The 25072-nt window shown below is 39.0% G+C and overlaps 1 protein-coding gene across 1 annotated transcript in view; it reads left to right on the plus strand.

The window, feature by feature from the left end:
• Nucleotides 1–25072, plus strand: part of LOC140736631 (uncharacterized) — a 78212-nt gene that overhangs the window by 23500 nt on the left and 29640 nt on the right. The window contains exons 3-9 of the mRNA XM_073062448.1: nt 6636–7581; nt 12280–12352; nt 13525–13678; nt 14805–14964; nt 16491–16614; nt 19143–19180; nt 22500–22554. Of these exons, the coding sequence (XP_072918549.1) occupies nt 6636–7581; nt 12280–12352; nt 13525–13678; nt 14805–14964; nt 16491–16614; nt 19143–19180; nt 22500–22554 (1550 nt within the window). The remainder of the gene's footprint in view (nt 1–6635; nt 7582–12279; nt 12353–13524; nt 13679–14804; nt 14965–16490; nt 16615–19142; nt 19181–22499; nt 22555–25072) is intronic.

Below are 25072 nucleotides of genomic sequence, written 5' to 3' on the forward strand. Positions count from 1 at the left end.
AACTGTATTAATAAAGGGAAGTCAACACTGTGTTTTATTTGTTAAAAGTAGATGATGTTTAACAGATGTAACAATGTTTTGATGCAGGTAATGGAGGAGTTGAACTTTTAGAAAGCTTTTACTAAGATGTTGCATTAAAGGCCTATTAGCAAAGCTGAAGCATATGTTATAAAAGGGAAATTGATTCCTTGAGGTCGTCTAAGAAACAATCAAAAATTATGCTTTATTTTTTCCTGGTCTGGAGGAAGATGATGTGCTGTTCTCCAGTAACTGGTATTTGGGAGACTGCATTTTTTCTATGTTAGTAACTTGAATTTGGGTTCTGGAGGGGTGCACTGTTTGTAAAATTGCAAATGACCTAAAACTTGGCAGTATTGTGAAATGCAAGGCAAAGAACGAAGTAGATTGCAGCAGGATATCGACCTGCTGGTGAATTGGTGGAAGCATTAATGTGGAAAAATATGAGACAATGCATTTAGTAAGAATTATAAGAGACAATAAAACATAGTAAAACTTCTGAGAAGCAGATGGCACGAGGTCTATGTATAGACAAATCATTGAAGGTTGAGAAAGTGGCTAACAAAACACACAATGCAGGTCTTTATCAGGAGAGTGTAAAAGCAGGCAAACGATTTTCTCTTGTTTGTGCCATTATGAAACACTGGTTCAGCCTCAACTGTTGTGTTCAGTTGTGGTCATCTCATTATAAGAAGTATATGGGGACATTTGAATGGGACCAGAAAAGTTTTATGAACATAGTTCCTTCGTGAGATAATGCAGTTGCAAGGATAGATTACAGGATCTGAGACAGTTTTCTATCAAGAAAAGGGAGATTTTGATAGAATATAAAGATCAATATCTTGTCAAAGTGGATGGAGGGAGTCTCTGTCCATTGGTGGATGGATCTATGGCTAGAATCACAGCTACAGAGCATAGGGGAATAGAAATGATAATGGCATGAGGAATAACTTCTTAAACTGTGTGTAGCTGGAATCTGGAATGCACTGCCTGCAAATGTGGTGGAGACAGGTTCTACCAGGGCATTCAAGAGGAAATTGGATAAACCAACATACAGGAAACTTTAGTAAGGCTGTGAGGTGAAAGGGCGAGAATGAACATTTGAATTAAATGCATTGGTCAACTGGGGAGCCAATGGAAAAGGTGGGTTGCATGGTTTCTTTCTGTACCATAATTTTCTATGATCCTATGACACTTTAAGAAGTGAAAACTGAACTGTATGTTTTTCTCCAGTAAGGAGAAGACAGAAGTGACCAGCTTGTTGTCTTTAAGTCTCGAAAAGTTATACAGGTTGTTTTGTCAAGAAACAATCACCACTTGCAAGCTGCCAAATTATAAAGGCCTAGAACTTAGTCATCACCTCTAAAGGTGTGTTGAATGCAGTAAATCGATAAAATACTCTGTTGTGAGCTAACTTTAAGGAAATTGAGTAAAGGAGATGGGATGTTATGTTGAAGTTGTTAAAGACATTGGTGAACCCTAATTTGGAGTATTGTGTGCAGTTTTGGTCAGCCACCTACAATAAAGTTGTAAATAAGTTTGAAAAGGTACAGAAAACATTTACAAGGATGTTGCCAGGTCTGGAGGACCAGAGTCATAAAGAAAAATTGAATAGGTTTGTATGTTATTCCTTAGAACGTAAACGATTGAGAGGAGATTTGATAGAGGTATACAAAATTAAGAGGGGTATAGGCAGGATAAATGCAAGCAGGCTTTTTCCACTGATGTTGGGTGGGACTACAACCAGATGTCTTGGGTTAAGGGTGAAATGGAAAAACATTTAAAGGGAACATGAGGGGAGACCTCTTCACTCAGAGGGTTGTGAGAGTGTGAAATGAGCTACCAGCACAAGTGCTGCATGTAAGCACAGTTTCAATGTTTAAGATAAGTTTGGATAGGTAAATGGATAGTAGAGGTATGGAGGGCTATGGTCCCGGTGCAGGTTAATGGGAGGAGACAACTTAAATGGTTTTGGCATGGACTAGATAGGATGAAGGGCCTGTTTCTGTGCTTTACTTTTCTACGACTCTATAAATCAACAAATGTGCTGTATGTTTACCCAACAAGTGAGTTTTCTTTTGTGTGATTCACTGTGGCTTGAGGCATCGCAAGACAGAGAGGCCCAGTGGTGGTAGGTAGGTGGGGGATAGCTCGTAAACTGAAGGGTCAAGGGATGTGATGCATCATGAAATTCTAGACCCATAAATCCTGTTTTGGTTTGTCCTCCCAAAGTGCAAGAGCTCATACACATCTGCATTAAATTACACGTGCTGTTTGTGTAGCCCAATTTTTCCAGCTTGTCCATATCCCGCTGCAAGGTTTGATGGTCTTCCTAGCTGTCCACTACACCTCCAATCTTGGTGTCATCCACAGATTTACTGATCCAGTTTACCACATTATTATCCAGATTGTTGCAATAGATGACAAACAACAACAGACCCAGCACTGATCCCTGCAGCACACCAGTATTCACAGGCCTCCATTCGGAGAGGGAGCCATCTATTACCACTCTCTGGCTTCTCCCACAAAGCCAATGTCTAATCCAATTTACTACCTCATCTTGAATGCCCAGTAACTGAAACTTCTTGACCATCCTTCCATGCGGACCTTGTTAAATGTCCTGTTAAAGTCCATGCAGACAACATCTCTTGCCTTGTGTTCATCAACTTTCCTGGTAACATCCTCAAAAAAAATTACAAGATTTTCTTTATTATTTCTTTGCCATTTTTTTTCACTGTAATAATGAACACGGTTTGGATCCTTCTCAGTGGCAACCCCACCTCCATTTCATCATTGGCCAGCAGATCACATTGAAATATGGGATTAGTCAGATCCAGTGGTCCATTTTTGAAAGTCACTTGTGCTATAAATAAAGAAATGTAAATTCTGCCTGCTGACATCATTAGTTGGAATGGAGTTATGTTGTTGAAAACAGAGGAAGCAATTTTCCAAATTGATCTTTAAAGCTGTTTTTAGATTAAGCTAGAAAATTTAATTTCCTCATGAGAGTACGGCTGTTTTTTAAGGGAAAGCTGAATGAGCAAAAAGGAGAGGATACTGTTTGTGTTAGATGCAGAGAGTTCGGGAGAATTTTGAGTGGTGTACTTACACTAATGCAGACCAACAAGGCTTAAGGCAGCCCATTCAGTTTAACTTCAGTGTATCTTCCCCTTGACCAATTTAGAACTCCATACCCCTCTCCAGTTCCAGTAATGATGATCCAGATATTGGGATGGTATAGTGGCAGTCTAGATACAATATAACAGATGTTCAGAAATGAGAATTTAGTGCTAAGAAAATTGGTGCCATCGTGTTTTTGGCAAGAATCCTGTTAACCTAACTGAAGGGTGTCAATGTCTCTGGAGATCTATCCTGGGCCCAATATGTTGATGCGATTATGAGGAAGGCACGACAGTGGCTATATTTCATTGGGAGATTTGGTAAATTTCTACAGATGTAACATGGAGATGATTCGGACTGGTTGCCTCATTGCAAAGGACTGGAAAAAGCTGCAGAGGGTTATAAACTCAGCCAGCTCATTCATGGGCACCAGCCCTCCCAGCTCCGAGGAAAGCGAACCCCCATGGAAAAACTTAGTGTTATTCAACCCTTTTTCCATCAAGCAGCACAATTATGTCAGCAAATGTACCTTTGTCCAGGTCTAATCTGGCACAGGTTAAACATGGTGGTTAGTACAACACTTTACGGTACCAGCAACCCCCATTCTATTCCTGCCACTGTCTGTAAAAGTTTGTACATTCTCCTTGTGGACTGCGTGTATTTCCTCTGGGTGCTCTGGTCTCCTCCCACAGTCCAAAGGTATACTGGTTGGTAGATTAATTGGTCATTGTAATTGGAGATTTGACTAGGGTTAAATCGGGAGTTGTTAGGTAGCACAGCTTGAAGGGCTGGAAGGGCCCATTCCACATTCCATTCCAATAAATCAACGTTTCCTGTAAGCCAGCTCCCAGCGGTATGAACTCTAATAGCTTCTTTACTTGAATCCAATTGTGGAGTTTAGATTTGAATCATTCATAGATTGTTGTTAACTATTTTAGGACTTTCATATATGCGCGGGTAAAATCTAGTCTTTTTCCACAACCTGTGCTCAAATGTATCTTAAAATCTAAACTGCCTTAGCAAAAGCATGTTCATATTTTCAAGCAGTGTCAATTGTAATGGTTTATATAGAAGTAAATTTAACAGATTGAGGTAACATAATATTCATTGTACTTTTTTTCAAAATTTTTGTAGTTTGAGGTTTTTTTTAACTGTTGACAACAATAGTTACTTTTATTGTCTGTTTTGGCATTCTCAGTATATTTGACAAATCAATGATGTGAAGAAGCGGTATAAATCTAGTACAGGTTGACCTTCTATAATCCGGCACCACTGGGACCTGAGGAGTGCCGGATTAGTGAAAATGCCGAATTACTGAAGGATCACATTAAGCAATAGCTAACCACCTCGTCATACCTTTAAAATATCATGTAACTCAGTACAAGTTAGATAATAATGAAACAGAAATATTAAATGAGTAGCAAGTGAAATTTTAATAAATAATCTGTACAGTCACAGATAAAGTAAAAGGTACAGGTAAATGAACAGAAATTAACTTATACAGAACAGTTGAGCACTGCCGCTTCTAAAGTGAGACGTTTAATATACCTTCAGGCAAAGTTACATATCTGCAAGTGTGGGGTTGTCAGGATCATCAACATCTTCATCTTGGAAAATGAGTGAAGCATCAGGAACTGGTGCTGAAACTGGCACAACAGTTTCTTCAAAAACTGTTGTTGATGATGGTGGCAGCACGTCTGGGTGAACAGAAGCAGAAGTCGGAGACAGGAGGTCTTCTATACGCCACATTTCACGCGACCGCCAGGCAGCCAGGGATTCGGCACTGGGCTCATCCCTCTTCACTCGAAGTTACTGAGGGAATCCTTGTTAGTTTCTTTTCCTCCGCTTAGTAATATGCTTAAATTTAATGGGTTGCCACGTCTAATCTGAGGTCATAGGCAGAAGAGAACGAAGCGCCAGCTGAGCGATGCAGGAGGGCAGTCCACAACTGCCAGCAGGCAGGCGAGAAGGTGGACCGACCCAGCGTGAGCCAGCTCCCCTGCCGCTGGCGGGTGAGATGGGTCAGTGCCGGGCGGCCGCGCCTTACGCAAGTGATATTAATAAATGCAGGAAAACAAGCGGGAATTGCCTGTCTGTGCTTACAAGAGCTCGCCAACACAAGAACAGATCTAGTGCAACCAAAATAAGGCACAGCAGATTGGTATGGTGGCCCGGGAAATTTGAAATTACAGTTGCGCAGAAAATTTGAATCAGTGCCAGATTATCGAAGGAACTGGATTACAGGAAGTCGGATTAGTGAAGGTCGACCTGTACAATGCTTATAATAATAGATTGTTTCACCAAAAATTTTATTTTGGCCTTTGGTACTTACTTTGTTCAAAACTCGTTCAACTATAGATTGAGATCAACTTTGACCAATGGATTTTCAAATTATCTAATTAAAACTCAGAACATTAGAGGCTTTCACTTAATACCGCTTGAAGTTGTCCAATCAGATGTTATTTGTTAGTGCTTTTTATAAACTCTCCAACAGATGCAAGGCCGCCCATCACCTTCCTCAGTTATTTCTCCTTTCCTTAAAACACGTTAATGTTCTTTTCCCATTTTGTTTTACCTTTCTCATCTTTCCCCACTTCTTTCTCGCTTATCTATGACTCTATAAGTCCTGCAAAGATCAGTTTTCTTTTCTGTAAATCAAACATTGGTTAATATTTAGTTCTTTGTAGAAATAATTAACTATTGTTTAGATCATTAATTAAGTAACCAGTCCTTATTACATCAGCCTTGGCAGTGAGTCTATTTATTTTTCATGGAATTTGTGGCTGCTGGCAAGGCCAGTGTTTATTGTGATCTTAATTTACCCTTGTAAAGGTGGAAGTGAATTGTGCCATTCACCAATATGGTTTTGTGCTTTGAAGTTTTTTTTTGTTGCTGATAGGAATGAAATTCCAGCATGTGGACTCCTTCATGATATTTGTTTTTTTAAATTATCGGCCTTCAATTTCGCTTTGGAAATGATTTTAAACTTGCAAAATAATCTGATAGTAAAACAACACTATCATAGAACAACTTTTTCTGTGGCCTAGAGTTGTGGAAGCCAATTGAAACACTCCAATTGCTGCACAATTTATGATTATACAAATCAGGAGGATACCTGATAAAATTATGCGAGTTTCCCTGTCAGCTACTACCCGTCAGTAGAGGAAGCATTCTAATTAGTGTTAATTTCTAATTTTACTGAAAGTGTTTGTTTAAAATAAATGATTTTCTACGAATAGACTCTTCTCAGGCTTCCGGCTGGCTACATGTCAATAATAACTGATGTTACGATGATAAACTCTGCCATTTTCATCAGGAATGAAGGTGGCTGAATTTGTCATTGAAACTTCGGTTGTAATCGATACCTGTACCCAGCAGGAAGCTTGAGAAGAGTTAATGCCAGGAAAGCACTAGATCCTTTTTTTAAAAATGATTTTCTGTTTGAGGCCCTTTTGTTTTCTCTAAAGAAAGGTAACCATTGTCTTTCCTTTTTCCAGAAAAATAGAACTGACTTTCAAGCTCTTCGAGCTAAATTTCAGGAGCATGATGTCAGAAGAAACAAACCCAATGGTAACTTAAAAGTAGCAGAGTCTGAGAGTTCACGGGCACCTGAAGCAACAGCACTTTCTGGTTCTGAAACAGAACTAAATATAACCAAGAGTGACAATGTTGAAACAGTTCATCCTCACAATGCTGCCATTCAACAGTCTGGTGCAAAATCTCCTGCTTCTCCTGAAGATCTTACCAACTCCAGTCAGACATCAGTGGATATTCAAGCATCAGAATTCAGAACATTTGAAGATAATCAAGGAAGTAACCAAGTCAGCAAACTCGCATTTAAGGAAAAAATAAGTATTTGGGAGAATTCTTCATGTTGTGATACAGAAGCTGGCACACCGAGTCAGAATTTAAAATGCAGTACACTCCCTCCTTCATTAGTAAACTTGAGACCAAAAGCTTTGCCTGAAACTCCTTACAAGGTCACTTACCTTACAAGAGGCAATCAAACAATGGGTCCAAGGGAGAAGATATCTGGCGTCAGGAATGGGAGAACGCTCCAGTATGAGGAGCCAGCTTCAGTTATCCATAGCTGTGAAGATTCTCATGTAGCTATTAATTCTAAACTATCTGTCCCATTTTCAGAACCAGAAATCGATCTTTCTACTCCTCAAAATGAACAGAAAGGATTCAAACCAGATAATGTTCTTGAATCAGGGTCTTGGGACCTATTGAGATTGGATAACTGTGAGAGATCAAAACTCTTTGATGGTAAAAGGGGACAAAATGTCACGGGGAGAGAGCATCAGCATAAATCCATGCGGATCCGGGAACTGCCATCCCTTGAAGTATTGGGACCTCCTCCTGTGAAGCCACCCAGACCATTCACAATGGATCTCAGTATATTAGAGAACATAAGAATGGACAGTTGTTGTCCACGGGAATGTAAGTTCCGCTTTTCTTTTCCACAATTAATAACATTCAAATTTTTCTTGTGCTGTGAAGATCTAATTACTAAATATTGAATCTCTTCAAACAATTGTTCATGTTCAGTTAATTTTCATTGATGCATTGTGTACGATTGTAACTTGTTACGAGACTGCTCAGTATGGCCTACTGGATAGAACTTGATTACTCTTAAATGTTGAGTATGTCCTAAGTGACCCCCCCCCCCCCCAGTTGTCATTTCAAAGATTCTAAGTACTCTTATTATCGAAGAATATGTAAGTTATCCAACCTTGAGATTTGTTTGCTGACAGGCAGCTGCAAAACAAGAAACCCGAAAGAACCCAATTTAAAAAAAGACAACTCACAATGTGCATAGAAAGAGAAAAAAACACAAATCACGCAAAGAATAGAAGCAAGGAACAGCATTCCAAACCAAATTGAGTCCTTGGATCCAAATCCCCGGAGCAGCTCAAAGTAGGCCCAAAGCCTCAATATTCAGTTTGTCATATTAGTGGGGCAAATCACCACTTTTATCTATTCTGGACATTGGATTCTGCTAATTCACTAAAATTATTTTATAGAAATATTTTGTAAAGCATTTTCGGTTATTGTAGATAGGAATTTAAAAACGAAGCATTAAAATTGCATAACTACTTTGATATGTCTTTTGTTTTCCTTTTTAAAGAAAACTCTTCTCAACTGAAACGACAACTTTTGAAGCAGGTAACATTTTGGGCAGTAGGTGTAGCGTCTTCATCCTGAAGCAACTGGTTCTCTTACCCAAAATGCTCCCTGACAAACTGGGTGTCCCCAGCATTTTCTATTTTGATAGTGGGTTTTCACTATTTATAGTCTTTTCATTAACTGCTCCTGAAAACCAGAGTTATAGGCCATAATTTTGCTCAGAGGTATCAGCTCATTTAAATTACAGGTTGAGGCTTTGCATTCTACATGCTTACAATGTCCAGTCAGCTAGAGATTGTCTTAGTCTTTCTTTTTGCAATTACATCTCTTCAATTGGCTAAATGTTTGAAAGCTTTATTGAAATAAAATCTTTAACCTGATTGAAAAGTAAATTTTACTTGTGAGTCAGAGGCTGAGAAATGTATTATTTTCTGGTTTCCTTATATTTATCTGTAAGATTCAGAAAGCAGGGAAAGAACTGAGCCCAGGTTCTATTTATTTCAAATTGTAAACTGAATACACAACATAAATCTGTGTGCCAGGCTTCAGATGTTTCAGAAAGGACAGGGAGGGAGGCAAAAGAGTTGGGGGCATGGCATTGTTGATAAGATATAGTGTCATGGCTATAGAAAAGGAGGAAGACATGGAGGGGTTGACTACTGAGTCTCTGTGGGTGGAGGTTAGGAACAGGAAGGGTCAATAACTCTACTGGGTGTTTTTTATAGACCACCCAATAGTAACAGGGACATTGGGGAGCAGATAGGGAGACAGATTCTGGAAAGGGGTAATAATAGCAGGGTTGTTGTGGTGGGAGATTTTAATTTTCCAAATATCGATTGACATCTCCCTAGAGTGAGGGATTAAGATAGGGTGGAGTTTGTTAGATATGTTCAAGAAGGTTTCTAGACACAATATGTAGATAAGCCTACAAGAGGAGAAGCTGTACTTGATCTGGTATTGGGACATGAACCTGGTCAGGAGTCAGATCTCTCAGTGGGAGAGCATTTTGAAGACAATGATCACAATTCTATCTCTTTTACTATGGCAATGGAGAGGGATAGGAGCAGACAAATTAGGAAAGTGTTTAATTGGAGTAAGGGGAAATACAAGGCTATCAAGCGGGAGCTTGGAAGCATAAATTGGGAACAGATGGTCTCAGGGAAATGTACGGAAGAAATGTGGCAAATGTTCAGGGATATTTACATGGAGTTCTGCATAGGTACATTCCAATGAGGCGGAAAAGATTATAGGGTACAAGATCCGTGGTGTACAAAGGCTGTTGTAAATCTAGTCAAGAAGAAAAGAAGAGCTTACGAAAGGTTCAAAAAGCTAGGTAATGATAGCGATCTAGAAGATTGTAAGACTAGCAGGAAGGAGCTTAAGAAAGAAATTAGGAGAGCCAGAAGGGGCCATGAGAAGGCCTTGGTGGACAGGATTAGGGAAAACCCCAAGGCATTCTACAAGTATGTGAAGAGCAAAAGGATAAGACGTGAGAGAATAGGACCAATCAAGTGTGACAGTGGAAAGGTATGTTTGGAACTGGAGGAGATAGCAGAAGTACTGTACTTTGATTCAGTATTCACTACGGAAAAGGATCTTGGCATTTGTAGGGATGACTTGCAGCAGACTGAAAAGCTTGAGCATGTAGATATTAAGAAAGAGGATGTGCAGGAGCTTTTGGAAAGCATCAAGCTGGATAAGTCACTGGGATCGGATGAGATGTACCCCAGGCTACTGTGGGAGATTGCTGAGCCTCTGGAGATGATCTTTGCATCATCAATGGGATGGGAGAGGTTCCGGAGGATTGGAGGGTTGCGGATGTTGTTCCATTATTCAAAAAAGGGTGTAGAGATAGTCCAGGAAATTATAGGCCAATGAGTCCTACTTCAGTGGTTGGTAAGTTGATGGAGAAGATCCTGAGAGGCACGATTTATGAACATTTGGAGAGGCATAATATGATTAAGAGTAGTCAGCATGGCTTTGTCAAAGGCAGGTCGTGCCTTATGAGCCTGACTGAATTTTCTGAGGATGTGACTGAACACATTGATGAAGGTAGAACAGTAGATGTAGTGTATATGGATTTCAGCAAGACATTTGATAAGGTACCCCATGCAAGGCTTATTGAGAAAGTAAGAAGGCATGGGATCCAAGGGGACATTGCTTTGAGGATCCAGAACTGGCTTGCACACAGAGGGCAAAGAATATTTGTAGATGGGTCATATTCTGCATGGAGGTCAGTCACCAGTGGTGTGACTCAGGGATCCCTTCTCTTTGTGATTTTTATAAATTACCTGGATGAGGAAGTGGCGAGATAGGTTAATAAATTTGCTGATGACACAAAGTTTGAGGGTGTTGTGAATAGTGTGGAAAACTCTTAGAAGTTACAGTGGGACATTGATAGGATGCAAAACTGGGCTGAGATGTGGGAGATGGAGTTCAACCCAGATAAGTGTGAGGTGGTTCATTTTGGTAGGTCAAATGTGATGGCAGAATATAGCACTAATGATAAGTTCTTGGCAATGTGGAGGATCAGAGGGATCTTGCGGTTCGAGTCCACAGAACACTCAAAGCTGCTGCGCAGGTTAACTTTCTGGTTAAGAAAGCATACAGTGCATTGGCCTTCATAAGTTGTGGGATTGAGTGTAGGAGCCATAATGTTGCAGCTATATAGGACCCTGGTCTGGCCCCGCTTGGAGTACTGTGCTCAGTTCTGGTCACCTCACTACAGGAAGGATGTGGAAACCATAGAAAGGGTGCAGAGGAGATTTACAAGGATGTTGCTTGGATTGGGGAGCATGCCTTATGAGAATAGGTTGAGTGAACTCGGCCTTTTTTCCTTGTAGCAACAAAGGATGAGGGGTGACCTGATAGAGGCGTATAAGATGATGAGAGGCATTGATTGTGTGGATAGTCAGAGCCTTTTTCTCAGGGCTGAAATGGCTAGCACGAGAGGGCACAGTTTTAACGTGCTTGGAAGTAGGTACAAAGGAGATGCCAGGGGTAAGTTTTTTATGCAGAGAGTGGTGAGTGCGTGGAATGGGCTGCTGGCGATGGTGGTGGAGGCGGATATAATAGGGTCTTTTAAGAGACTCCTGGACAGGTATATGGAGCTCAGAAAGATAGAGGGCTGTGGGTAACCCTAGGTAATTTCTCAGGTAAGGACATGTTTGGCAAAGCTTTGTGGGCTGAAGAGCCTGTATTGTGCTGTAGGTTTTCTATGTTCTAAATTTGATTTTTTTTTTGTGAAATGGAAGGCTACTGTTTCTCATTTTAAATTTATTCTTAAAATGTTATTTTTAAGTTTTGAGGACAAAAAAAGATCCATTTAGGACAATGATGGGAAGTTGGGTGTTGATTGTAGGGGGAATAATAGGAGGGAACAGGTGAAATAATGATGGAATTGAGGAATGGAGGGGTTTATATAAAGGAAAGAGTGTGTTTCGACGGTACAATGGGAATTGATTGGGGCTGATTCAAGATTACTAAATCACACCCACACATGCCAGTACAGTTTTATTCTTTTTCAGATAAGCTTTCATTATTATTCTTACAGTTCATTTCACAGACTGTGGAATTTTAAATGGTGATGACATATAATTATCACATTACATGAAACTTAATCAAACTTAGTGGATTTACAGAGAAAAAAAATCAGTTGTTATTTTAATGAAAAGTCTTCATCCTGCACGATCTTGGGCACTAAGCAGGCATGAACCTGGTTAGTATTTGAGTGGAAAGAGTACCTGAAAATGTTCAAGCATAGTTGACCAGAGAAGAAATGGCTGTCTGCAGGCTATTCAAGCCAATGCTTTCAGGTATCTTAGCAGTTCCAGTGGCCTTGGGATCTACTTGGGCTTGGAATTCTGTGTTACAAATAGTACCTACTTCCTTTAGTTATTCTTCACTATGTTTCAGAAGCTAATGACCAATATATCAATATCTTTCTGTTATGTTGGCTGTTGACTGTTGCAACAATGTGGCTGGAAAACTCACGTTGTAATTCTTTGACAGCCTCTAGGAATAATGACGCATCTACATCACCCAAAACACAGCCAGAAAAAGAAGACAGTCTAAGCACTGAAAGGTAAAACAGGTGTTTTTATGGTTTGAACAATTAAACAAAAAATGGCAAATTGTCTGTTTGTATATCTTGTATTTCAAAAATAGTCTTGCAGTATAAACTGTAAAGTATTCCAGTAAAAAGCAAAATTATCTTGCTCCTCTAATCTTTAAGCATTGAAAAGATTTTTAAACTAGATTTGTCAACAAAATAGCCACTAAGATGGTTAAAATGACATTTAAAAATTATTTACTTCTAGTGATGTGCACAATTAATGCCTGAAAAGGTCTTAATCAATAACTGTAAAATGATGCATTTCAGTTTACCAGGATAGTGATCTTTAATTTTTATTCTGAGGAATAATTAGCTGGATTGGCTGGGAGAAGAAAAAAAATGTTAGTGGTTGGAGTACCACTATGTTATTAAGAATCTCATGTGATAAATTGATAAAAGAGATTTGTCTTTGATACATCTGTGAAGATGGGCTATTTCAATAGATTATTCCTTTGTCCTTCTCCAGATACTTTTCATTTCGTTATTCAGAGCACTCTAGGTTCTGTGCCACTCAATACAGTTACTCATTGAATTTACATTCAGTGTTGATTAGGACAGGAATTGAACCCAGTGTCGTCTTCTGCTGCTGTAGCCCATCTGCTTCACGATTCAACACACTTGTGCTTTCAGAGATGCTCTTCTGCACACCACTCTTGTAACATGTGGTTATTTGAGTCGTTGTTGCCTTCCTATCAGCTTGAATCAGTCTGACCTTCTCATTGACGAGGTGCTTTCAGCACAGCACTGCGACTCATTGGATTTTTTTGTTGTTTTTCACACCATTCTCTGTAAAACTCTAGAAACTGCTGTGCATAAAAATCCCAGGAGGTCAGCAGTTTCTGAGATACTGAAACCACCCATCTGGCACCAACATTCATTCCATGGTCTAAGTCAAGTAGATCATATTTCTTCCCCATTCTGATGTTTGGTCTGGACAGCAACTGAACCTTTTAACCATGTCTGCCGCATGATTGGTTGATTAGATATTTCCATTAATGGGTAGCTGTACCTTATAAAGTGGACACAAAGTGTAGTACTGCCACTGAAGTATATAGATTTTCCTACCAAGACTGTGTTACCAAGTTCATTCTTAATAAAGAAAATATCCTTTAGAATTAACTGTTGGACTTTATTTTTGGAAGCAATGTGCAAGAAGCAGATAATGAGAAGATGCAACGTCACAGAGAAACAGAGCTGGAGAAGAAATTGAAAAACCAAGCAACCAAAGACAAAGGATTGAACGAAGTTAAGGAATATGAAAATAAAAATCTGAGAGAATTACAGAAAAAATTCAATGTATGTATATGTGACTTAATAAAATACATGATGGTGCTGAACAGCTTATTGTAGTTTGGATGTAAGCAGATGTAATCATTGTCTTGCTTTCACTTTTAAATGATTTAATGTTGCAGGAACGGTATTTAATTCAATGAATTTAATCCTTCTACTCACAACATTGTATCTCATTATTCAACACAAGTATATTGGTAAATGAAAAATCGTCAGATGTATAAATAAGAGCATAAATTTTCAAAGGTTTAATTATGAATACTTACCTTCTGCTTATAAATGTTTTCTCAGTGGATATTGGTTTCTGTCCTGGAAACTTGTGGTTTCAAATAAAACTTCAAGAAAAAGGAACAGGGTAGGGCAGGCAAGCCCCCAAGCCCGCATAAATTGATTCCCATTCTCTCCTGTTTGTGTATGAACGTCTCCACGTTTTGTTTTCTTTGGCTTTTTACATTCCCACTTGTCATTTCTCCTCTTCCTCAACCCCTGAGTAACGATGTTTAGTGCTCTAGATGGTAGAAAAGCTTATCTGTTGGGATCTCTTAGTTCCTTTTCAATTTCTGAATTTTTTTCCTCTCTTTCTTTTGGATTCTGATTTCAGTCAAAAATTTAGGAAGTATTCTTGACAATTAGTGAAGCTTATCTGCAATATTGGTGTTTCTAAGAGGATTGGATGTAAGTTTCAAAGATTAAGTGATGCACGTGCATGAAAATAATACAAGATGGCAGGATTAGTTATGGATTGAACTAGATAAATGAAACCATGGAACTAATTGCCGCCTTAGCTCTAAACTTGCATTGGTCTGTCTTTGTTCCCTATATTTATGCATTAACAGTTGTGTGTTTCTGATGGTTTTATCTTTGTAACTCTGGTATTTAAGCATGTGTACATTTTGGCCTAAAATTTGTGGTTCAGTGAATCCAAAACTTATTACGTTTAAAAGTACAGAGTAGATCTTGTTAATTTGATTAGAATATACAGTATGCGCCAAGAAATCACCAAATACCAGTACAAAGCTTAGTCAACATTGCATTGCTCTGAAATGCTTCAAAACTGATAAAAAAATTCTTCTTTTGCTTCAACTGTTATCATTGTGGTATTTTTGTATTTTGTTATATTACTTGTGTTTAGCTCACAGGTTCAGAGGTTCCAATATATAAAGTCCGAATACAGGAGTATTTCAAAGGCGGGAAATTGAATCTGAAAGTGAAACCTGGTGAAGTGGTGGAAATCATACGAATGGTTGACTGTCCTGCTGGGAAGTGGTTAGCTAAAACCCAGGATGGGAATTGTATGTGAATCACTGGTTTTTTTTAAAAAATACTAACTTTTGTTTACCACATCTTTCTTTTCCATTTTCTGTGGATTTGCTGACTAGAGTATTTCTAGATCATAACAGATGTCACTTTTAAAGTACATTGATTGTGAAGTGATACAGGATTGTAAACTCCTTACAGTCCTAGTCAAAGACATTAAAATCACATGGCCATTGAGCATGCCAACAGTTAATCCAGTCCCTGTAAATTCAGATCAAAGATGTTTGACATGAATATGCTTTCAAACTAAGCCAAACAAGTAAGCAAGAAGAAAGGATCTTTCACAAGGAAATCTGCAGATGCTGGAAATTCAAACAACACACACAAAATACTGGTGGATCACAGCAGGCCAGGCAGCATCTATAAAGAGAAGCACTGTTGACGTTTCGGGCCGAGACCCTTCATCAGGACACACTGTCGACGTTTCGGGCCGAGACCCATCGTCAGGACACACTGTCGACGTTTCAGGCCGAGACCCTTCGTCAGGACAAAGGGTCTCGGCCCGAAATATCGACAGTTCTTCGCCTTATAGATGCTGTCTGGCCTGTTGTGTTCCACCAGCAGAAAGGATCTTTGCTGATTTAGCTCACCTTGGAGAATACCACAGTTAGCCTCTGCACAGCTGTTTTGAGGAAGGAGGGTATCAACCAGGGTTTCCAGCCTGGGCAATAATCAGAAAGTGCAGATGTGTAATTGTCAGGCAAGAGGCATATTTACCTTACAAAAACAAGAAAAAAATCACATGCTGAAAATATGAAATAAAGACAGAATATGCTGGATAAACAGGTCAGGCAGCATCTGTGGAAGAAGGAACAGGTACTTTTCTAGTCTGTGACTCTTCACCAGTACTGGGGAGAAAGAAGGTTCAAGTAAATTTTTAGTGACTTAGTTGTTTTGCAAGTGTTTTTCAGTCTTGCATGAAGAATTGCCACCTGGAGATGGCTAGAATCAATCTGCATGCCAGGATAGACACAAAAACACAATGCGTCAGAGGACAATGTCAGTGAGAATGGAGTGGTATTCATGGGCGAGTTTGTATCAGAATTGCTCTCCAGGAAAATTCAGTGCACAAGAAGGAAAATAATTGGATAAAGTACAAAATAGATCAGAGGAAAATATTTCTGAGGAAGAACAAATATATACCATCCCTTATTGAGCTGCAGTGTTGTTGTTCCCTTTGATTTGTGGCCTCGCTGATTAGTTGCTGTTTCAGGTTCCTTAGTTCTTTGCATTGGTTATAAGCATTTTCATATTAACTCATCGAATGCCGAAACCCAATCCCAAAAATCCCTTGGAAAATGCGTTCTATACTCCCTCTATTTTTACTGTAAATATATTTTAAATTTTTTTATAAACTTAAATGATAAACTTTTTGATTCAATTCTAAAGTAGCATTAACACTTTATCAATGTTTTCTCAAAGCAGTTTCATCTGGTATGTGTCTTATTTAAAAATTCTACCTCTTTGAGGTTTCCACTCAAAATGTATTTTCTTTTTTCAGATGGCTATATCCAAATTGATGCTGTAAAAATGAATAATGTTGAAATTAAAGAAATTAGTAATAGAATGTCAAAATCTCTACAGATGGTTGAGGAGATATATGATGATGTTGGACTGCCTGATATGCAAGTATAACTTTTTTCAGCTAAATATTTGTGTAGAGAGTTAATCAGTAAATAACATTTTTCGTCACTTAGTTGCATGGGATGTTTTAGTAGAATGGCAATACCACATAATAAGCTTTGTTGGTCTGACATTTCAGTAGCAAATAAAAAGTTATAGGAGGAGAATAGTTCTCAGAAGGAATCTGATGTATTTTTACACTCCATGAGAAAAGAGAATTAAAAAGACCTGTTGCTCATCCCATATAGCTGTTAACTGCCTTGCTTCACTGCTTTGCCCTGGTGTAAATGAATTCAACAGCAACAAATTCAAGAAGGTCATAGGAGAACATAGTCTGTGAACATGTCAAGAAGGTCTGTACCATCATGACAAAACAGCCTTCTTGATTGGTATTGCAGTCACTTTGCACAGTGGCTGCAGAATGTACAATCTGTGAAATGGACTGCAGTTACTCACCCAGACTACTTAGATGGCACCTACTAAACTTGTGAACTTGACTCCCGAGAAGGACAAAGGCAGCAGATGCTAGGGAATATCATTGCCTGGCAGTTTCCCAAGCTGCATACCATTATGGCTTAGAAATGTATCACGCTAGCTCCCAATCCTGTAGCACCCTCCCCATCAATATTGTGAGAGAACTAATGATGAAGCTACTCTAGCAGTCAAGGATAAATAGGGATAGTCAAGAAATAATGCCATTGACAGCAATGTCCAGATTCAGAAAGATCAATACAAGTTTAGAACACTGACTTATCACACTCCTAATTTGAGTCTTGTAAATTGCGGAAAGCTGTGGGAATTTGGGAGGTAAGTCCTTAATTATAGGATATCCAGTGTCTGAGCTCTTCCTGTTGCTTCAATAATTGTGCATCCGATCCAGTCAAAAATGAGCCAAAGAATTTTAATGGAGTAAGCTCAATGATGACAGCTCCAATGATTGTTGAGGATATTCTCCATTTTTGGAAATGATCATTGTGTAACATTAATGTTATTTGTCTTCTTATCAATGGAATGGTGTTATGGTGTTTATTGTTTCCCTTTTTATTTTAATAGTTTTGTAATAAGCATTGTACCCTTACTGGTAAGGACTAGTTTGGATAATATGCCCTGCAAGAGTATTTTAGCTCAAAGGCGGTGCCTTTGTATCTTGTTCAAGGAACTAATTGATTTTCAGAAACTATCCAAAAATTCAGGGGTGAGTTTTCTCCTATAGACATGGATGCTTTTGTTTTCAAGTTGATTCTAGTGTTAAGGGAAGTATAACAGCAAATGAGCAGCAGGGCACTTCTTTTTAGCTATGGTCAGTTGAGACTTACAAGCGCTGAGGAGCCTAACAGTGGCAGGGTGCCATTTTTGAGTGAAATTTAAATACTTCTGCAGGGGTGTCAAACTCATTTTAGGTCACGGGCCGGATTGAGCAAAATGCAGCTTCATGCGGACCGGATCAGTCGGATGCGTGCGAACGCAGCTTTCGTTGCCTCAGTTTTTTCAGCCTGCTCTCATGTGTCTCAGTCTCTGCTACAACTACAAAGTGTTTCACTTCACAAATTCCGTTTCTTATGAAGAAGACTGCCGAGCAAGACTGCCGAATAAACACTAAAAACCCTGAAAACCTGGTACCTGAATAAACTCAGCATTAGCCATATCATACGCCATACGCGCTTCGATTACTGGGGCCAGCTTTAATAGTAATTAGATATTATCTCGCGGGCCAAAGATAATTCCACCACGGGCCGGATTTGGCCCGCGGGCCTTGAGTTTGACATATATGTTCTAGAGGATAGATGCATCCACTCCTCATACAAAGGCCCCTGGTATTGAGGCCTGGGTGCTCCTTCCTTACTGTGGTCCCAGTAACAACTGCAGGATCCCAAGTTGATCATAAAGTTTGCCCCTCTTCACTTGTAGATAACTTTGTCTGTCACAAAGACTTTGAGGCAAGGAACACATTGAGAGGATTTTTATGCAATGGAATCAAAACACCATAGACTTTGTGCTAAGGCCAAAACATTAATTTCTGAATATATGATAAACAGTCAATTCTACTTTAATTTCATATGATCTACTGTACAATTACAACAGTGCAATTACTTTAAGGTGATGGCTTCTCCCTTGTATTGGTTCTTAAGTTCTCAGATGAAGAATATTTCTTTCCTCCTTAGCTTGGATTTATTGGTGCAGGTTCTTTGGACCATTGATACATTAAGTTTATACATCAAATTGTGTAATTAATTAGTTCCATTATTTATTTTGTAAAGTGGGCAGAGCCCTGATACTGTCAAACATTACTTTAAATATAGTGCCTTTCCTCTAAAATAGTATATTTATAAATCAATATTTTGTTTTCTGAGATTTAAGTTATTAACTTAAGTTATAAACTGTAAACATTTAATTGCATTTAGTTAGTTAAATTGCCATAACATGAACATATTTAACTTTTTTTCTCTGCACTTAAAGTAAACTCTGTGAAGAGATTTTGAGACGTGGTTTACAAATCGTATGCTTTATTAACTGGGATTTTTTTTTACAGGACTACTGAGCATTCTATTAAAATGTTAAATAGCATTGGTAAGTATTTGCCTATCATCGTGTTACGTTGATTTCTCTTGTTAATGATGCTTTACGCTCAATGTTGTTTCATTTTGTATTTTATATCTAGTCTAGGTTTGGTTCATAAGGCACAATGATTTAATAACATAGAATTTAAATAGTATCTTCAACTGTTTTAACTCGTGAATCCCTGATTACCTCATTACGTGATGCTCCCACGTTCTCATAACACATCCATGTGGCAGAAAATTCCTTTTCCCATAAATAACTTGCTCCTTTTGTAAGCTGATGGCAGCTTTCTTATATTTATGATCTTTGCCTGGTCTTGAGTGGGAACATTTTCTAAATTATTAGACTCCCTAAATTCTCCATTGATACAGTAGCAACCCCCATCTCCAAGAATTATCTATATGATTCTTAAATGTCCAGAAAACAACACCAGAAATGTACTTAATTATAGCTATCTCTATGGCCTTGTATCTGTGCAGTTTGCTTTTGATTGATCACACAAAAGCCATTTAAGACATTCATTTAAAATTTGTAGAAAATGAAAAAAGTACAAACTATATAATACATGTTTAAACACAAACTGGATATTTAGCCTGAAAATAAATTTTAAAATAAAGGTTGTTCTCTATAATTTTTCCATTGAAACACATGGAGATAGGTCTTCATCACAATTGTTTTGACAGCTTTCTCCTGTGTTAGTACTGGGGAATTAACATATGTTTGTGTCTGCTGTTGGTTTCCCAAGCATTTTTTAATACCATGAATAATTAACCTTCTGGCTTGTACAAATGCTTTGAAATTCTACTTAGATCATTGCTGCTCCTATGTTGCAAGCGTGGAACAACAGCACTCATTGGGGAAAATCATTGGTTTGATTATCTAGCTTTGAAGTGTTTTAGTATAATGTATCCATTCATCATTTGATTTCTGGTTAGGCTACCCCTTCAAATATTTGCAGATATTTGCCCACAAATATCAAAAGTATAGAGCAATCATATTTATAATCATCAGGGGAATTCCTTCCATTGGAAACATTGCTCAGAAGTTAATAATGTGATACTGTGATTAATGTGATAAGCTGACTTTATGAACAGAGGGTTGAGGTGTAAGTTTTGACTTAATCATGATATGATAACAATAATATTTATGGGTTGTAGACAGTAGAAGGTTGTCATGGTTTACAACGGGATATAGACAGGATGCAGGGCTGGTCAGAGAAGTGACAAATGGAGTTCAATCTGAAAAAGTGTGAAATGATGGACTTTAGAAGTTTGAACTTGAAGGTGGAAGACTGATGGCAGGATTTGTAGCAATGTGGAGGAACAGAGGAAACTTGGGGTCCCTCAAAGTTGCTGTGCAAGTTGGTAGAATGGTTATGAAGGCATATGATGTATTGGCTTTCGCTTTCATTAGTTGGGGAACTGAATTCAGGAGCTGTGGGGTAATATTATAACTTTATGTAACTCTGGTTAGACTACACTTGAAACATTGTGTTTAGTTCTATTTGCCTCATTAGATAGATAGATAGATACTTCATTCATCCCCATGGGGAAATACAACATTTTTTCCAATGTCCCATACACTTATTGTAGCAAAACTAATTACATACAATACTTAACTCAGTAAAAATATGATATGCATCTAAAATCACCCTCTCAAAAAGCATTAATAATAGCTTTTAAAAAGTTCTTAAGTAGTTTACTTAAATACATTGAGTCCTAACTCCGGCACTTTAACATATCTTACTCCTGGCGGTTGAATTGTAAAGCCGAATGGCATTGGGGAGTATTGATCTCTTCATCCTGTCTGAGGAGCATTGCATCGATAGTAACCTGTCGCTGAAACTGCTTCTCTGTCTCTGGATGGTGCTATGTAGAGGATGTTCAGGGTTTTCCATAATTGACCGTAGCCTACTCAGCGCCCTTCGCTCTGCTACCGATGTTATACTCTCCAGTACTTTGCCCACGACAGAGCCCGCCTTCCTTACCAGCTTATTAAGACGTGAGGCGTCCCTCTTCTTAATGCTGCCTCCCCAACACGCCACCACAAAGAAGAGGGCGCTCTCCACAACTGACCTATAGAACATCTTCAGCATCTCACTACAAACATTGAATGACGCCAACCTTCTAAGGAAGTACAGTCGACTCTGTGCCTTCCTGCACAAGGCATCTGTGTTGGCAGTCCAGTCTAGCTTCTCATCTAACTGTACTCCCAGATACTTGTAGGTCTTAACCTGCTCCACACATTCTCCATTAATGATCACTGGCTCCATATGAGGCCTAGATCTCCTAAAGTCCACCACCATCTCCTTGGTCTTGGTGATATTGAGACGCAGGTAGTCTGAGTTGCACCATATCACAAAGTCCTGTATCAGTTTCCTATACTCTTCCTCCTGTCCATTCCTGACACACCCCACTATGGCCGTGTCATCAGCGAACTTCTGCACATGGCAGGACTCCGAGTTATATTGGAAGTCTGATGTGTACAGGGTGAACAGGACCGGAGAGAGCACGGTCCCCTGCGGCGCTCCTGTGCTGCTGACCACCGTATCAGACCTACAGTCTCCCAACCGCACATACTGAGGTCTATCTGTCAAGTAGTCCACTATCCAATCCACCATGTGAGAGTCTACTCCCATCTCCGTTAGTTTGTGCCTTAAGATCTTGGGCTGGATGGTGTTAAAGGCACTAGAGAAGGATTAAAGGAAGGATGTGGAAGTTTTAGAGGGAGGGAGAAAAGTTTTACCACGTTTCTGTCTGGAGTTGAGATGTCTTATGAGGAAAGGTTGAGTAAGCTATGGCATTTTTCTTTGGAGTGAAGGATGAGAGACTATTTGATAGAAGTGTATAAGATTATGACAGACATAGTTAAGAGTGTTCAACCACTGCCTGTTTCCCAGGGCAACAATGATTACACCAGAGGATATCCATTTAAGATGATTTTAAGGAGGGTATTTTAAGGAAGATGTCAGGTAGTTTTTTTACACGGAATGTGGTAGGTGCCTGGAATGCATTGCTAGGGGAGATGGAAGGCTGATACAACAGTGTAATTGAAGAGACTCTTAGAAAGACACATGGATAGAAGAAAGAAATGAAAGGTTATATAGTAGGGAGGGATTAAATTATTACAAAGTAGGTTTATATTGGTTAGCACAGCTTCATGGTTGAAAGGCCCATACTGTGCTGTTTGATTCTGTGCTCTATGTTCTAACATTCAACTTGCATTTTAATGTAATGTTTTATATCATGAAATCTTGAGAATTTATATTGAAAAGCTAATGCAATGATTTGTTTTAAACTGCAAATTTTCTTTTCATTAATAAATTTAGAACATGAACCACGCCATGAAACAACGGATACGAAAAATGAATGTGAGAAAAACAGGTCAGTGGTGATGGTTCAGGAGACTGGAGAACAATAAGTATAAACTGATGCATGATAAAATTGTCTTAAGAACATGTTCCTTGTGTAAAATTTCAAGTACTAACACAAGTAATTGTATTTTATTCTACAGCAGGTTTTCCATATCCTATCTCCTTCATGAAATGCTTTCTTTAAAAGAGAATAATGTATAGTAAATATTTCATGATCAATTTTAGTGTAAAGTATTATGTTTTCATGTCTGTCATTGTACAGATATATTCAGAGTGAAAGGAGAGAAAGGGACAACGTTGGTCCTCTTGCAGATCTGTGTGGCCATCTATGCATGGAGTTGAAAGAGATGGGGAGATAGCAAATGGATTTCTTGCATGTATATTTACTTTGGAGATGGGCACAGAGTCTATAGAACTGAGGCAAAACAGTAGTGAAGTGGTGGACTGTATCAAGATTACAGAAGAGGAGGTTCTTGTCTTGAAGCCTGACAAGGTATCCCTTTGGACCTTGTAGAGGCAAATGCAGAAATTGTAGGGGCCCTCAAGAAGTGTTTGAAACATCCTTAGCCACGGGTGAGGTAAGAGAGGACTGGAGGATAGCTAATGTTTTTCCTTCAGTTAAGAAAGGCTCCAAAGAATAAGCCTGAAGTCAGTAATGGGTAACTTATTGGAAAGTATTCCAAGGGACAAGATATATTAAGTATTTGGATAGACAAGGCAGGCCTGAGTAGGGGTAGTCAACATCGGTTTGTCATGATAGGTTGTGTCTAACCAATCTTATAGTGCATTTTTTGAGGAAGTTACCTGGAAAGTTGATAAAGGAAAAGGCAGTGGGTGTTCTCTATGTTGTTGTGTGAATTAAATCGCCAGAGAAAATTACTGGTTGATACAAAGTAGCATCTTTATTTGACAAATCAAGGTACAGCAGGCATCATATGGAGACGCTTTTGGTGGAAAGGTCAGCTGGTCCAGCGTGGGGCTCAATACCTTATGAGCTAAACACGAAGGACAATTCCATATTTATGACAATGATTTCTTTTGAAACTACATACAAACTTCACACCTCCTGATTCGCATCCATACCACAGATGCCAGCATCATCTGGACTGGGATTCACAGCTTTTAGGAATTTGGTGTTCCAAATTAAATCCACAATGCATGTTCAAAGGCAGAAGACTGGTAGCCAAAGCCATTTGCTAAACGTAAATGACCTAAACCCAAAAATCACTCTGACACTCTACATGGACTTTGCAAGGCCTTTGACAAAATCCCGCATGAGACACTGGTCCAGAAGGTTCAGTCACTTAGCATTCAGGATGAACTAGTAAATTTGACTCAGCATTGGCTTCACGGGAGAAGCCAGAGAGTGGTAGTAGATGATTGCCTCTCTGACTGGAGGCCTGTGACTAGTGGTGTGCCGCAGGGATCCGTGCTGGGTCTATTGTTGTTGGTCATCTAGATTAATAATTTGGATGATAATGTGATAAACTGGAACAGTAAATTTGCAGGTAACAACAAAATTGGGGGCATAGACAACGAGGAAGACTATCAAATGTTATAATGGGATCTGGACTAGCTGAAAAAATGGGATGAAAAATGTCAGATGGAATATTACACAGAGGACATGTTGCAAGGACAGTCAAGGTAGGCCTTACCACAGTGAACAATAGGATACTGGGGAGAGTGGTAGAACAAAGGGATTTGGGAATACAGATCCATAATTCCTTGGAAGTGGCATTATGGTAAATAGAGTGGTAAAGAGAGCTTCTGGCACATTGACCTTCATAAATCAAAGTATTGAGAACAGGAGTTGGAACGTTATATTGAAGTTGTACAAAATGTTGGTGAGGCCTCATTTGGAGTATTGTGTGCAGTTCTGGTCACATATCTACAGGAAAAATATCAATAAGACTGAAAGGGTACAGAGAAAATTTGCAAGAATGTAATTGGAACTTGAGCTGAGATGTAAGGAAAGGTTGAATAGGTTAGGACTTTATTCCCTGGAGCATAGGGGAATGAGGGGAGTTTTGATAAGAGGCATACAAAATTATGAGGGCTATGTAGAGGGTAATGTCAGCAGGCTTTTTTCTTGGGTTGGATGAGACTAAACTAGAAGTTATGGGTTAAGGGTGAAAGGGGAAGTATTTATGGGGGCATGAAAAGGAACTGCACTCAGAAGGTGGTGTGAGTGTGGAATGAGCTGCCAGCGGAAGTGGTGGATGAGAGTTTGATTGAACATTTCAGAGAAATTTTATAACTACATGGATGGGTGTGGTATGGAGTGCTCTGGTACAGGTGTGAATCGATGGGACTGGGCAGAATAATTTGGCACAGACTAGATAGGCTGAAGGTGCTGTTTCTGTACTGTACTGCTCCATGACTCTATTGTTTAAATGTACATGGTTTTTGATGTTCTTCCCTCTGGTATTTTCTGATCGAGCAGATTAGATCCCCTTTGTAGACCACATTTGATTGTTTTATTCGATTAAATTCAGTGGAGTGAAATAGAATGAGAATGAAGACTCCTT

Source organism: Hemitrygon akajei, chromosome 12 (genome assembly GCF_048418815.1).
Source record: "Hemitrygon akajei chromosome 12, sHemAka1.3, whole genome shotgun sequence".
Classification (NCBI taxonomy): domain Eukaryota; kingdom Metazoa; phylum Chordata; class Chondrichthyes; order Myliobatiformes; family Dasyatidae; genus Hemitrygon; species Hemitrygon akajei.